This window comes from Dermacentor andersoni, chromosome 8 (genome assembly GCF_023375885.2).
Source record: "Dermacentor andersoni chromosome 8, qqDerAnde1_hic_scaffold, whole genome shotgun sequence".
In the NCBI taxonomy this organism is placed as follows: domain Eukaryota; kingdom Metazoa; phylum Arthropoda; class Arachnida; order Ixodida; family Ixodidae; genus Dermacentor; species Dermacentor andersoni.
This window is the reverse complement of record NC_092821.1, coordinates 121,545,141-121,559,779: the sequence shown is the minus strand read 5'-3', so window position 1 is coordinate 121,559,779 and position 14,639 is coordinate 121,545,141. Positions and strand designations below refer to the sequence as shown.

The following is a 14,639-nucleotide window of genomic DNA, read 5'->3' as shown; positions in this document are numbered from 1 at the left end:
ATGGTTGTCAGTCAGCGTTCATGTGTTTCGGTCTACTTCCTAGCCATCGTTTTGTTGTGTGCTAAGGGCTTCAGTCTTGCTAATGCCATACGATCGTGCGTTGTTGACGGGCATGCAGAAGTCGGCAGCATCGCAGGTGAGTACAATTAAGTGCTGGAAGTACTATCTCAATCCAGTACTTGCAAGCCTCAGTTAAAGCAGGAGCGATGTCCCACTCTCTGCACCCTTTCAAAAGAAAAGATGCCAAAGAGGCATACGTTTTAGACAAAGCATAACCAGACGTCGTTAGAGCAAGAAATACTTGGATTAAGTGCACACAATGCACGCATGCGCTAAATGCTGTCACAACGCTATAGTTCGCTATCCGCATGCGTCTACGGTCCTGCGAGATAGCCTGCAATGGGGACACGCGCCGTTTCAATTTTATGCGCAGATTTTTTCTGATCCATGTTCCGCCGTGAAAGGTAGCAAACCGTACTTTTTCTGGTCAACCTCCCCTGACCTTCCTCTCACTCTCGCTCTTAAATTAAAACTTCTGTGTCCCAACTAAAAACGCAGAGAACTGCATACTTAACCAGGACATCACTGCACCTCCTGAGAAGCTGCTTTTCGTCAAAGACCGGGCACCACTTGCAGTAGTGTTGTGGTGACACCTGTAATGGTGCGAGGGTCCGACTGAAAGGTAGGCGGCGAGCACCAGCCCTACAGGTCTTGATGTTTAATCTATGGCACAACAGCCGTTCTCCACACAGTCCGCCGATCAACGCTGTGTTCGTTGCTTGTCGTCGAGCTTTCACGACCATTGGCTGCCACTCCCATATACTAGTGTTTATAGACTTCTCTGTCTGAGTGTCCGGGAGATGCGCATCCGGTTGGAGTAACCTGACGGAAGCCAGGAAAACGACACTTTCTATCTCTCTCTATGCTTCTTTCTTTTTCATCGCGAGAGGGGGAGCCTACCGGATACGCCGTGCCTTGTGATCTGTAGAATTGGACGAGCGAGCTTCGTCCCCATCTCGAAACACCCACACGTGTGAGAGGCGAATGTTCCGCTACCGTTTCCCGCCTCGTTAAGGTGTTGCATCCTGAACCTCGACCCTAAAGCCAGAGCCTGAACTATTCAGGCGACGTTTGCGCAATGCACTTTCAACGTGCTGTGGGAAAAGCTGTCGTGGCGCGCACGATCGCAAAGGCGCGCTTGGATTTGTAACTACTTTTTGGGAATGCAGTGCGCATGCAGCGTCGTTTTCATGCGCGCTAAAAAATCTATTAAAAAATGAGGGGGGGGGGGGGGGGGAGTTCGCGACTGTCATATAACTTCTCAGTGCCGTTCGTGTCGGTTTGCACTGTCAATGGTTTTCAGCGATGCTGAAGCTGCAAAAAGCGGAGGCGCAACAACAGGCTATCTGCTAAAGCCAAACCATTGAACAGTTTCGAGGCAATCGCGTTAACGAAGTGACTCTGCGTCAAAAACACCTGGAAAAGAGTGACGTGGCGCCATTCTTAATGATGCTTATTGACTCATCTTTAAATTTGGAGAACCTGGACTTGGTACAAAAAGGAAGCGATAATTTATTTCCTGTGACGTGCCTACCAACTCCTCCCCCCGAATTGATCGTAAAGTCCGCCGAATTCGCGCTCGTTCTACAATATTGCGAATGTTGGGTCACGTTTCACGAAAAGTAAAATTCTGTTCGTGGACACGCTTTTAAACGGTTGAAAAATTGTGCGACGCAAGATCGCAAGAAAAAAAGTAAAGTGGTGCGCAAAATGCCATATACTCGCCAGCTTGCTTGAGCCATATGCTGCAACGCTGCACTATATAGAGTCCTGTACCGAATAACTGTTCTTTCACTTTGGAAACTTCACGAGCGACCTGCACCGATGAAATCGCGAATAGGGTGGCTAGACAAACCGTCATATACCACGCACTTTGAACGAACGCAGAACTACGGTATACGCCCTTTCGCAACGCTGTGGGAGCGGCGCGACAGCTGGCGTGGCTGGGAAGCCCTGTAGGGGAGACCGCAAACAACGTACGTAGGGAGACCACTAACAACGTAGCGAGACCACAAACAACGGGGAGAGGAAAACGAAGTGATTCCTCTGTAGTACGTTGGTTTCAGTCTGCGTAAAATTTCAAGCTTTTCCTCGGTGTTTGCGGATGACTCCGTTCCATTGACTGCGGAAATGAACGTGGAATCACGGGGGCCTCCGCCCGTACCTTCCACGTCGACTGCAGCCGCTCCGAGAAAGCGCTGCGGCCACCCGAGCGACGCCGACAGTGAGGACACGCCGATGTACTCTTCGGCCCGCGACGAAAGCTCGGACGAAGGTGACTTCATGCCCGTGACAAGGCGTAGAGCAAAGAGATGACTACTTATATGTGTTCTCCTTCAGCAAGTGAGGATACCGTGATTACGTGAGAGCCACCGCTTCACACTGTTTTGTTTGTGCCGGTCGATGCTACTGATGGCCTCAACCGGCTCAATCGCCAAGTCACGCCTGCGTCTCTTGAAGTCCTCGCCCCGGGACAAATCACAGACGTGAGCATCAATGGTCGCGAGAATGTTCTCGCTATCGACGTTACGCAACATAGTGCGCTGGATGTATTGAACAAAGGCAATGTGTTGGGGGACATCAGTGCACGCCCTTAGATACCAGAAGGGTTGAAATCTGGGCCAGTTGGTATGGCCAGTTGGTATGGCCAGGTGATGGCCAGTTGGCTGGGACTACACCGATTCTAATAAACCTCAGTTGATAGTCCAGTCGTTGTGGTGTGAACCTCTCCTCTTGTCCTTTGTGTTTTTGACTGGTTTTTTCGTTCAACTTAGATACCAGACGGCAAGGACTCTACGGCACGCGTTGTTTACGATGTTGATACACCTCCATCGGGGAAAGTGACTTTCCGATTCTCACCAAGCCGGTGACGGAAGGTCTTCTCGTATTGCAAGCCCGTCGTCTTGGCAATTCGCGATGTGTGAAACCTGTTTTCAAACGAGGTATCATTCCATCACAAGTCAAAGTTGGTCATTCTCGACATGCAGATGCGGCCGTTTGCACCAAGACCACTTCAGTGCCGAAACTGCTGTACGATGGAACACGTCAGCGCTGTTTGTGCAAATTCTACCGTGTGCTCGCGATGCTCAGAGTCGCACAGTACGGACGCCTGCCATGCGGAACATCTCAAGTGCGGCAGTTGTCACGGCCCTCACGATGCGTCTTCAATGGATTGCCCAAACACGAAGAAGGAGATGCAAGTGTTGAAGCAAATGGTCAGAGACGGTTCCGCCCACAGAGAGGCTGCTGCCAAGGTACGACGTCGGCGCTCTCGTCGCCGGAGACCTTCTGGGAAACCTGTTGCCGAAGCTATAGGGATGCGCCTCTCCCACGGACGGTCCACCCACCAGCGCGAGCGCCCAGCAGTGCCAGCAACAAGCACCCTGAGAAGGGCACAAGTATCACTGGTCCACCTGACGCGTGGCCAGCACTGCCGTCGATAAACCCGTCAGCAGAGCCGCAGCATCACTCGTCCAAGCGCACTTCAGAACGAGTCTGTGGCAACAATCAAGATAAGCAATTAAGTAATAGCCATGGTTGAAACCCTCATGAATACCCTAACCAGCATTCGCACTCCGGCTGCTCATCGTGCACTTCAAATATCGGATGCTCTAAATCCGGTGCTGTCGAGTCCGGAGGGAAGCACCGTGGCTCCTCCTCTGCAGCCTTTCCCTAAAGAAGTGAAAGAAGCTTCGATTTTCCAGTGGAATGCCCGTGGCCTTAAGCGCCGCATTTCGAATATTCGGCCATTTGTATTTAAGAATCAGTTTCCGATTATCGTCACTTGCCAACCACGCCTTCGCAATGCAATACGATTGTCTAGCTGCGAAGCTTTCAAGTCTCCTACCAGCAACGACCGCAGTGAAATCGTCGTTTATATCAGGTGCGAGCTTACCTATATTGAGCATCCAGTAACACATGATGATAACAACCAATGCGTGTGCCTGAGAGTAAAACGCAATAACCTCACTTTCACGCTGTGTGTATATTTCACCTTCAAGCCGTTTTGACACGGCGAGATTAAGCGCTTTATTATCAGTGACACCTATAGGCCGCGGATTATCACCGGCAATTTCAACGCTCATCACCCAATATGGGGAAGCCAGTAGACGGGTCGTCGGGAAAGACGAGTTTCCTCCTTTGCATCAGATCATGAACTGTATTGTGTAAACGACGGCATTCCTGCGTTTTTGCGGTGACTGATGTACAGCAGCAGTCTCGACCTGACATTTGTGTCACGCAGACTAAGTAACAAGGTACAGTGGTTTGCGTACAATGAAACCCACGGAAGTGATTATATTTTCACCTACATAAAGATCAAGGGCCTATAGCAAGTCGCACGTCACCGTTTCATCACACATCGACTGTTGAACGTACAGGTCACTTACAGATAAGCGGTGTCAGGAAAATGAAGAAGGTTCTCTTGAAAACCTAGATGGCACAATCAAAGCTGCTACTCAAAACGTTGCCTTTAATTTTACACCTTTGTCACAGTTTTGCGAATATGAAGCGTAATTGGAGCGCCTCCGAGGCAACTCGTCGTATAGGCGCACAAAATCCATCTACGATTTGAGGGAGGCGAGACGGCTGCAGAAGAAGGCCCGGCGCAGGAACCAATGTGCTCCATTTTCTAAGATGGAAATCTTTATGCGAGTCGCTCGATCCGCACAAGCCTCTATCTCAAATATGGAGAATTGTCCGCGGCCTACGGACATTGCCATGGCAACATCGCCTCTTGAAGTGCCTTGCTCTCCACCAAGGTCGCTTCGAAACAGAAGTAGCAGAAGACTTCTGCGTGAGGGTTGCCCGTAAGGGGTCGGCGTTGACCGCGAGCAATAAAGGAAACGCACCGACGTCACGAGATTCCCGGAGGGACAATCTGTTCTCTGTAGAGGAGCTTCAAGCAGCTTTGGCAGCATGCAGGCGTTCCTCGTCACCTGGGTCTGATAGTGTCACCTACATGACCCTGTGTAACCTCGGTCAAACAGCTTGGCGTGTTCTTTTAACGGCATACAACGACTCGTGGTGCAAAGGATTGGTTCCTCCTTCGTGGAAATCCAGCCGCCTCGTTCCTGTTTTCAAATAAGGCAAGTCTCCCCTGGACCTGGCCTCCTATCGCCCATCGCACAAGCCAGCTGTGTTGGAAAGGTGGGGCAGAGGATGGTACTGACACGTCTAGAGTGGTACCTGGAGAATAACGAGATATACCCTGATGCTGTGACCGGCTTCCGGCGTGGACGGTCCTCTACAGATAATGTCATTGACCTTGTCTCGTCTCTACAGCAACAACAACAACAAAAAAAGCGCCTTCAAGAGTGGAACGCGACAGCGTTGTCGCACCCCGTTCGCACCGCCCACTCATTCGCTTGACATGCACCTGAGTCACACAAAGACATAGTTTTCATATACAACCCTTCTAAGTCCACAGCACAACTTTTTTCTAATTATTTGTTCCAGGAGCCCCACGAAGACGCATGACTCCTCACCAGCAGCACGGCACACATCGCAGGGGACGCTTTCCCACCACACGCGCTACGGCGCAGCGAACACGTCAGAGGCGTCCCGCATCGGACGCTGCACCTAGGAATCGCGCTGTGAGCGGAAAGAGGAGCCGCGTCGCCTAAACACGAGGATTCGAGTGACGCACGCTGGAAGTTGGAAGGGGAGACAGCGAGAAAACTTATTAAACGCAAGAGTTTTGGGGCATCCTCGCACCGGTCCCCGCACGGCGCCAATGCGCTCAAACGAGAGGAAGCGGGGAAGCGGGCGAGTGGAGCGCAAACTGTCGGGGCAGCGCCTTACATTGCGAGGAGGGGGGTCTTCTGAGTTTGCCGCAAGATGGCTCTGCGTGTGCGCCAAGCGCAGAACAAATGTAGCGCAAACGTACTTCGCTACTCGCTTAATTGCGACTTCTGTAATTTACATGCTCATAATTACCGATATACACCGCAATATAACTTTCTACGGCACGTTTCTAAGGCAACACCGCATTCACTAGAGACGCTCACTCCGGTGACCCTGGTTCGATTCCCACCCAGCCCATCTTGCAAGTTGTTTTTATTTATGAATTGCCTTCCGGGATTTTTCGCTCACGGTCAATGTCGCCGACGCCGACGACACCGGCTTTTCTGCGACACGAGCTCCTTAACGCTGTCGAGTTAAAAAAAAACCTAAAGAGAGTATCTGCGGCGATGTTGTTGAGGCGCATACGACAATGTATCGCATGAGGCAATTCTGGACGCCTTGTGGAACATAGGATTGGAGGGGGCCGTGTGTACCAATGGATTTACAACTATCTAAAGGGCGTAACCTTCCTTGTACAGACAGAACATGGTACAACAACGTACTACTGTACCTGTCGCGGTGTGCCTCAAGGTGGAGTCCCTGAGCACCATTCTCTTTAACCTTGCGCTCATCGGCCTTGTTGATGTACTTCTACGGTCTGTGCATCTCTCAATATACGTAGACGACATTTGCATCCGGGAATCAGGGGTGACGCGTGTACGCGTACTTAATTAACGCAGAAAGTTGGGCTGGTTGGTGTTAAAACATTTGCTGAGACATATTAGCGCTAATAAGAATAACGGGAAAAAAAAGTTGGGACAGGACAGAGCGCTAGACTTCAACTGACATGCTTTATTCAGAAAAAGAAAACATGCAAGAAACCACCGTATGCTCAAATAAATGCGCAGAAGGGCGCATTAACGAATGTGCGGCGTAGGAGAAAACCACATGCGCAATGATGCCGATAGGCGCCCACATTGAGCCATTACAAAGCATTGATCAGGTTCTTCTCAAGATACACCAGCTCTTTATCAGTGATTGCCAGGGATGGAGCGCTTACACATTCATCAGCAGCTTTTTAAATGCAACTATGCCTCAAATATTTCCCTCTCTAACTGCCTGGCGAACCGTCTGAGCACTTCCGCGTCATGCAAATACGGGGGGGAATTTTCGTGAGCATCCACGGCGGTGTAACTATCGCAACCAACTGAAATTCCACGGCAGTAAAAGGACAAAAAGAAAAAAAAAAGAAGCGCGTGACGGTGTCGTAAGCAGACGCTTCGGAATTTTACACGTCATGCAGGCGTTGACGTCAGGTGGCGCCACGGTGTGTATAATTTGTATGGGTACGCCGGCCGTTTGCGTAACGTCGCGTCGGAGACGTACTTCTTTCGGTGTACGTGTCTGTCTGGAACGTGTTAATATGTAGTCCTCCCGATAATCATAACTGGTACCAAAAGTTTCGCTACACAGCCCGGCATCACTTGTGGTAACGTACAGTGACCTTTAGTGTTAGCGCAGTCACCAGGTATCAACGTGCACATTTTTTTTTTCTGGAAGGGTTCACTGAAATATTATCATCGCGTTACACTGGAGTACAAAACCGATACTGCAATATGCAGTGTCCGAAGCCCACCTTACAATATTGAATCCCACATTCCAATCTCAAAGGTCGTGCTTTGCAAGATGCTCTTGCCAGTGCCCAAAGTCTGGCATCAATGGACTTCGTTTATAAAACTGGTGCTCGACGAGTGATGCCCAGGCCAGTGTGGTTCGGATGCGGTAGCATATTTTCTTTTTACAGGCGAGAACGCATCTCCATTTCTCTCTCTTATAGTAAAATATCTAATGAAATAACGATCAACAGTATCGTATCTTGCGTTTTTTAGTACTGAAGTCGAGGGTGCGCGTTAAAGACGAAGGCACTGCATTTTACGTTTCCGACAGCGAAAAGTCGGGTGTAGGGTGCTATCGCAGGTGCATTAGAATCGAGTAAATGCGGCGCGAGTGAGTTTATTTGGAGTTGTCGGGCAGCCCAGTCACGTGGGGTCGAGCGCAGAGACCAGCCGAGCAGTTCCAGCCAAGCGCCAACGCGAGGAAGGCATGCAACACCGATCCTCATTGGGTCCGTTTTCCTTACCTCAGGAGCCAAGCGTCCAACTGACGCTTGGGCTTTTCTTGCTCGTTACAACGGTAATATTAAGCGCGTGTGGTCCAATGCACGATGTCAGCTTGAGGCCACTGCACGAGAAAAAAAATCTTCAAATGTTCTGTCTACATACCTTAAAGATGAATGCCACAGTGCGCTACAGAGACCTCATACCAAGTTAGAGTACGTCACGATCTGCTAAACCTTCGTGATATAACGATTGCGAGAAAGGGTGGGAAACAGTTTTTCTTTATTTCTTGCGCATGACGCTACAGAAGAGCAACAGAATAGCATAAGCACTTGTGCATTGCTTCCTTGCACGTTTTGAGCAACCAACCATATTGATAACCGTCGCACAGTCACATGGAATGTGTCCACACACGAAGAGACGACCACAGATAAACAAAAGTATGCGTTGAATTATATGCGGTCCATAGTGAAGACTCAGAACATTGGGTCTCTCTAACACAACCCGAAATATGCAAGTCCTTTAAAGCAATAGGTACTCAAACAGCAAAGTTCAGTCCAGGCATGGACTGAAGAAGCCTGTCTTGCACATCCTTTGTGCATCTGTCGTGAGTCTCAAACACCGCAGCAACAAGTCATCACTTTGACGCCTTCTTCTTCTTTGGCTTGCAGTACGTGGCTTCGAGGTTTGCAATTACACCTCGAAAGCCTCCAAAGATATCCAAATTCGATCGCTGTCTTTTGGCGATGGCGTTTGGCAGGGATTCCCCGCTGCCATCCAAACCCTCTTCCATCTCTCTTTTTTTGGCCTCTTTGGCTTCTTTTATATACCATCTCTTTCGCACGTTACGTGACTTCTTGGTCTCCTTAGTGAATTTGGGGTACGCCTTCACTTCGCCGTCCTCGATGAGCTTATTCAGAATGTTGCGGTAGCGGTCCTCGTCTTCAATTTCGAAGCCGACGAGGCATTCGCTGATGGCGTTGAAGTCGCCCTCGAAGCGCTCGTAGTGCTCTTTGAGGTCAGTTACCTCCTGACTGGAACCCCTGTATTTGGCAAGGTACCTGTCGAGATATGAATGCAAAAACATTGAACCGATTAAAAGTGAAACGTAAGTTGCAACAAATACAGAACTTACAGAGCAACCCACGAAGAAGGATTTTGCTAAGTGAATTCGCGGATTTAAATGAGCGCAGTATGGAGTCACCGTGATGGAAGCCAGTGATCTAGCCACATTCACTTGGGCACGTTCACGCTTGCACTAACCGGAAGCACGTGGTGTCACACGTTTCGCAAACGACTGCACTAGTGAGAGGCCGAGTCGTGCAACCGCATTTCACCTTCATGTCATACACTTTCGCGCTCCGAATTTATTCCGAAGAGTACATAAGCGAATTTAACGCTACCTAAACAAAGTTTCTTCTCCCCCTTTCCGCTCCCCCATACAAAACAGAGTTTTAGAAAGCGGGGCCCAAAGTTGGGGAGCGCTATAGGCTAGACTTCAAGGCGAGCCCAAAAGTATGCAGAAGATCACACGGAAGGGGGGTGTGGAGGCGTTCCCCCTCCTCGCGAAAAACTTCGGCGGAAGCTTGGGCCCCCCAAAGCGTACCCCTCCCCCCCCCTCCTAAGTCGGCGCTTATGAGAAAGCACGCCTCAGTGCGAAAATTCTGGGCAGACTGAACCTTAGCGTTTCTGACAAATGAAACTCTCGGACTGAACCAGCTGTCCAAAGTGCAGTTCTTTTGTTGTCACATGGCCAGTGACAGCTTGTCCCCTAATGTGAATTACTTTCACACAAGTAGCGGGTTTAGAATATAACGAGATGGATTCATGAGCAGGAAGTGCCACGAGCACGTAGGGGCTTACTTATCTAGATCGTCGAGGTTGATCTTGGGGAACACGACGGCCCAGTAGGAGGTCCAGTCGCGGTCGCCGGCCAAGTCGTCGTCCTCGTCGACGCATCCGATGTTGTCGTAGGCGGCTCGCTTGTCACTGTCGCCCAGTACCAGATGCACCTTGGAGAGGACCTGGCACTTTCGGGTGGCCGTCTCCTTTTGAGCATCGCCCTCACGGTCGGGGTGAACGAGCAGCGACAGGCGCCTGTACGCCTTCTTGATGGCGGCTTCGGACGCATCTTTGGGCACGCCGAGAAGCTTGTACAGGTCGGAGGTACCGAACAGCTCTTCGCAGTCGGCGAGAAAACCCATCTTGCGAGGACGCGGGAGTCGTAGTTGCGCTTTGGTTTCGAGGACAGTGCGCGAGCAGCGAAGTTTCGCCAACGCTGACGCTTTTTGACGCGAAGAGTACGGATCAGCTATGGATTGTATTGCTTGAGATACGACATTAGTAGGGTAAGTGATGTCCAGATAGCTGTCCCTTGATATAGCGCCCTCTAGTGTTAAAATGCGAATCTTAAAGGCAATGTTTTCTCTCGTCGAATGCGGCGGAAGTGATTTTGGGAGACAGAAACTCGTCGTAGACGTGGTGCTTTGAATACCAGTTCAGTCTTGTTCTCGTCTTTTATGGCCTGAATCGTTCAGTACAGCGCTTGGCTTTGTTAGTTGCATAGTTTATCAAGAAAAAAACTTTGAAGTTGCCTTAGCCTGATCTTCTCGCAGTAAGTGACGCTTAGAACGGCGGCTGAGTCCCTTTCGCTATCTGCAAGACGGCAAAGCTCGGCCTTCGAGATCACTTTCTTATAATCGCTCAGGCCTGCGTATGACAGATGGAGACATCGAGGAAGGAAAAAACTAAGGAGAGGCCCTACCTCCTCCGAGAAAAGTGTGGAGGAAATGACGTGTTAGTTTCTCCTTTTTATCTTTCTTTCTTCTTTCTTTCGCTTTAGCGGTCATGTTCTCGGGCCGCAATGGCGGCTTTGTTATGGTTCTGTGCGCTCGGACGTGTTGCTCCGTAGGTTTCGTAGCGCGGCAAAGGGATCGCGTGGGCAGGTTTGCGTTCTTCTGCATGTTTTGTTGCGCTGTGTTGTCTGGACCTGGCTCTCCCGGATGTTGCCGCGGCCAGCTGGGACAGGAGGAACTAAAACTCGTGAAATCAACGCGCATGCAACGCTGTACGCAACGTACCGCGCCACGGCAATGGCAACGGACGAAGGAATATCCGCGTGAAATTTGGCCCTCTTCGGCGGAATCATGCTAACGTGCCATCGCAGGCCGAAACCGATGCGTTTCAGAATCTGCACAATGAACGCCTTGCAGGTCAGTGATTCCTGCTTTTGACAGCGCATGGTGCATTTTAGGCACGTAGAACGTAGTACGTTATTAAAGAATGCATAATCCTGGTTCTAGAACTTCGTGTTCACTAACAACTTGTTTTTTGTGCACGTTAAAACACGCTGCTCAACTGTTGCTTGTTTCTCGCAGTACTCGCGAGAGGACGAACTCTTTAATGAGGATTGCCGTTTGTTCGGCGTGTTGGTACACCGACTTCGGAAGGATATTTAGCGCCAGCTGACAAGGACAGAAGGGAGACGAGACCACAACAGCGCATTGCGGAGTCGTCTCCCTTCTGTCCTTGTCGGCTGGCGCTAAATATGCTTCCGAAGTCTTTTAATCAGAGCTCGTTCGAGGGTCATGCAGGCCTGGACAAGTGTACCACAATATAGGCGTGCGGATAGAGCTTTACGCAGAAGACGTGGGTTTAGCTGCCCTGGGCGTCGACATCTTAAAGAGCTGCGCTCGTGCTTACCCACGTGTAGTGTTCCGTGACCTAGATTGGCACGTCGACGTGTGCAGTAGCGTTGAAAGCGCTGCAACGGCGCATAACACAGGGAAGCACGAGGGTCAAATAAATTTGTTTCGTGAAACTAAAGAAAACGAGTACTGTAAACCAGCACGACGATTGCTCAAACCCCAGCCAGAATACGGGTTTGTGCGCGTAAACTCCAGACGGATCGCAAATAGGTCGGTGTGTCGTACGTGTCTCCAGCGCATTCTTGCAGTGCAGTGAGAATGCGTACCCTTTTTTTTTTTTTCGTATCGCCAGACGTCCAGCTCGCAAGTCCGTCTGAGAGCCCCAGGAAGTCCAAACAGTGAAGAGCGGCCGGTACCTGCTTGTGATGGGAACAGTTCAGTTGGCTGGCGCGATAAAGCATCTTTATTTTCATAAAAGCTGGTAAAAGTAGCGGATTCGACCTCATGGCCCAATTTGCGAAGTTCATTATAAACTTCTTTCAACAGGACTTCGGCAGCGCTAATGCGAGCAGCCCGGTAACGGGCAGCGCGGCGTGGTTTCGCGAGAATTGCAAACAAGAGAGGAGAACTGGGCCGACATAATGGCGGAGCAACGCCAACTTTCGGCTTCACTTAGCTTCACAAAGAGTGACGTCAAGGCCCCACCTCTGTTTTTTATTTCCTCCATGGATGGTGACGAAGGCAACACGACATCTTTTAATTCGTTTCGTTTTTCTTCAATCTGTGGACCGTAATGTTAATGCCAAGCATTCTTCTCTGAGTCAACCCACTTTCTGACTTGTATCTCGGCGTTTTAGTAGGCCGATACCGGAGATAACGGTGTAATAAATAAATAAATAAATAAATAAATAAATAAATAAATAAATAAATAGCTCGTGGTTTGGATAGCGATCGTACATTATTTCTGCCCGAAGTGCAAATTAAATGGAAAGCGCGTTAGAATGAAGCTTATCTCCAGAGCTCCTATCGAAATACACGATAAAGGAGAAGTCGTTTTCTGGCAAGCAATGCACCGATCTTGATGAGATGTCCTGCATTAAAAAAAAAATCAAGTTAACATTTGGTACTGTAGGAAGCGGGATTTCAATGGATACCGTCGATTGTTTACAAAAATGGTAAAAAATCGCAGTATTTAAAAAAGAAAGGAAACCGAACCATCAAATTTAGAACTGTGAATCGGCAATAAAAAATGATATCACAGTTATATAAACTGCGTATCAAAGTGCATCTAAAGCTGACGAAATTTATGTATAATAAGCACAGGGCTTCCAAAATATAACACTCATGTGCGAGTAAGACTTCTGCAAAAAATAAAAAAAACCGTAATCAATGCAACGAATTCACGTAAGATATACATTGATACATAGAATAAAGTTGTCCGCTTTTTATGCTCTAACAGATGCCGTTTGCTGCACTGTGGTATCTGTTTCTGGTGCAGAGTTATAAATTTGTAAACATCGCGCTTCTATATTGTTTTAATTTCACGATTTTTGACAATTTTTCTAAAAACTTCTAGGCCCTAAATAACCATCCCGGTTCCTACGCTCGTTAGAATTAAACTTTGTCTTTCAAGTGCAGCAAATTTCATTTAATTTGGTTCACACGGGTTTCTCCATAAAAGCGTTTATGTTTTTTACGTGTACTCCAATATGCGGCATCGGAGCTAACGCACCCCGAGCTAAAGGGATTTCATCCTAAAGCCACTTCAGTTTCTAAAGCGTATTCATAAAAACTTATAGGCCTTAAATAACCACCCGGTTCCTACGCTCGTTATTCAAGTGCAGCAAATTTCATTTAATTTGGTCCACGCGGGTTTCTCCATAAAAGCGTTTATGTTTGTTACGTGTACTCCAATATGCGGCATCAGAGCTAACGCACCCCGAGCTAAAGGGATTTCATCCCAAAGCCACTTCAGTTTCGAAAGTGTATTCGAACTCGGGCACGTGTTCGTGTGGCATATGCCTCAATAGGAATGCACGCCCGAAGTGTTCTGAACCGCAGAACTCTGACACATGCGCAGCAACTGACTTTCCGTTGTGCAAATTGCGAAGGCCGCCGTCAGGCCTCATCCAAAAACTGTTCAAAAATCAAGAATGTGCTAAAGGTATGCTCAGGCAAACGGTGAGAGTTCATTCGACGGCATAAGGAGGCCTCCTACGCTGTGTGACTTTGTCGGGTGCGCCCAAGACGGTCTCCAACGAAGAATGTTTAGCGGCCACGACAGACGTGTACGTCGATCGTGCCCCAGTGTGGCTCGTCCTCCATCCTGTGCAGTTGTAATGCACGTACCGAAACTGCAACGAAATGTGCAGCCAGGACCGTACGGCTGCTGAAGATGTGTGGCTCCCGCTGCTGAATTTGCACCTGCACTTGCACTTGCACTGCACCTGCACTTGCACTGCACTTGCACCGCACTTGCACTGCACCTGCGCTGCACCTGCACTGCACTTGCACTGCACTTGCAGGAACGATCAGAGTGCACAGAGCCGTTCCGACAACCTTCGGCCGTGGCATGCTTAAAACCAGCAAGTGGTGGCGACGGTGAGACCACTCGCTGAAGCTGCGCTAACGCGGCTGTTCGGGCGTGTTGGTGTGACATGATTGACGCGTTTAGCGCGCTGCATGACGATGACGAGAAGTAGACACGAAACACTCTATAGCGCTCACTTAGAACTGCGTATTTTGAAACGCGGGACCATATATACAGCCCTGTTCCACATCACACATGCGCAGCCTGTAGCACCTTTTTTTTTCGTCATTACGCAAACACGACAGCTCCTAGCGAGGCCGTTACGGTGCCTTGTTTCAAAATAAACTGTTGTAAGTCAACGTTCGTGTGTTTCGAGTCTACTCCTAGCCATCGTTTTGTTATGTAACGAGCGCTTGAATCCTGCCAATGCCATTCGTGTGTAGTTGACGAGCAAGCAGGTGGTGACCGCATGGAAGGTGAGTACAATTAAGTGCTGGAAGT

At 49.3% G+C, this 14,639-nt stretch overlaps 1 protein-coding gene across 1 annotated transcript; it reads right to left on the bottom strand.

Annotated features, from left to right (window-relative positions):
- Window positions 1-8,226: 8,226 nt before the first annotated feature.
- Window positions 8,227-10,289, bottom strand: LOC129384221 (dnaJ homolog subfamily C member 9-like). Its single transcript, XM_055069442.2, has 2 exons — window positions 9,825-10,289; window positions 8,227-9,022 (listed from the first exon to the last, which is right to left on the bottom strand). The coding sequence occupies exons 1-2, from the start codon at window positions 10,163-10,165 to the stop codon at window positions 8,599-8,601; spliced, it is 765 nt and encodes a 254-aa protein (XP_054925417.1). The 5' UTR covers window positions 10,166-10,289; the 3' UTR covers window positions 8,227-8,598.
- Between the last annotated feature and the right edge of the window lie 4,350 nt (window positions 10,290-14,639).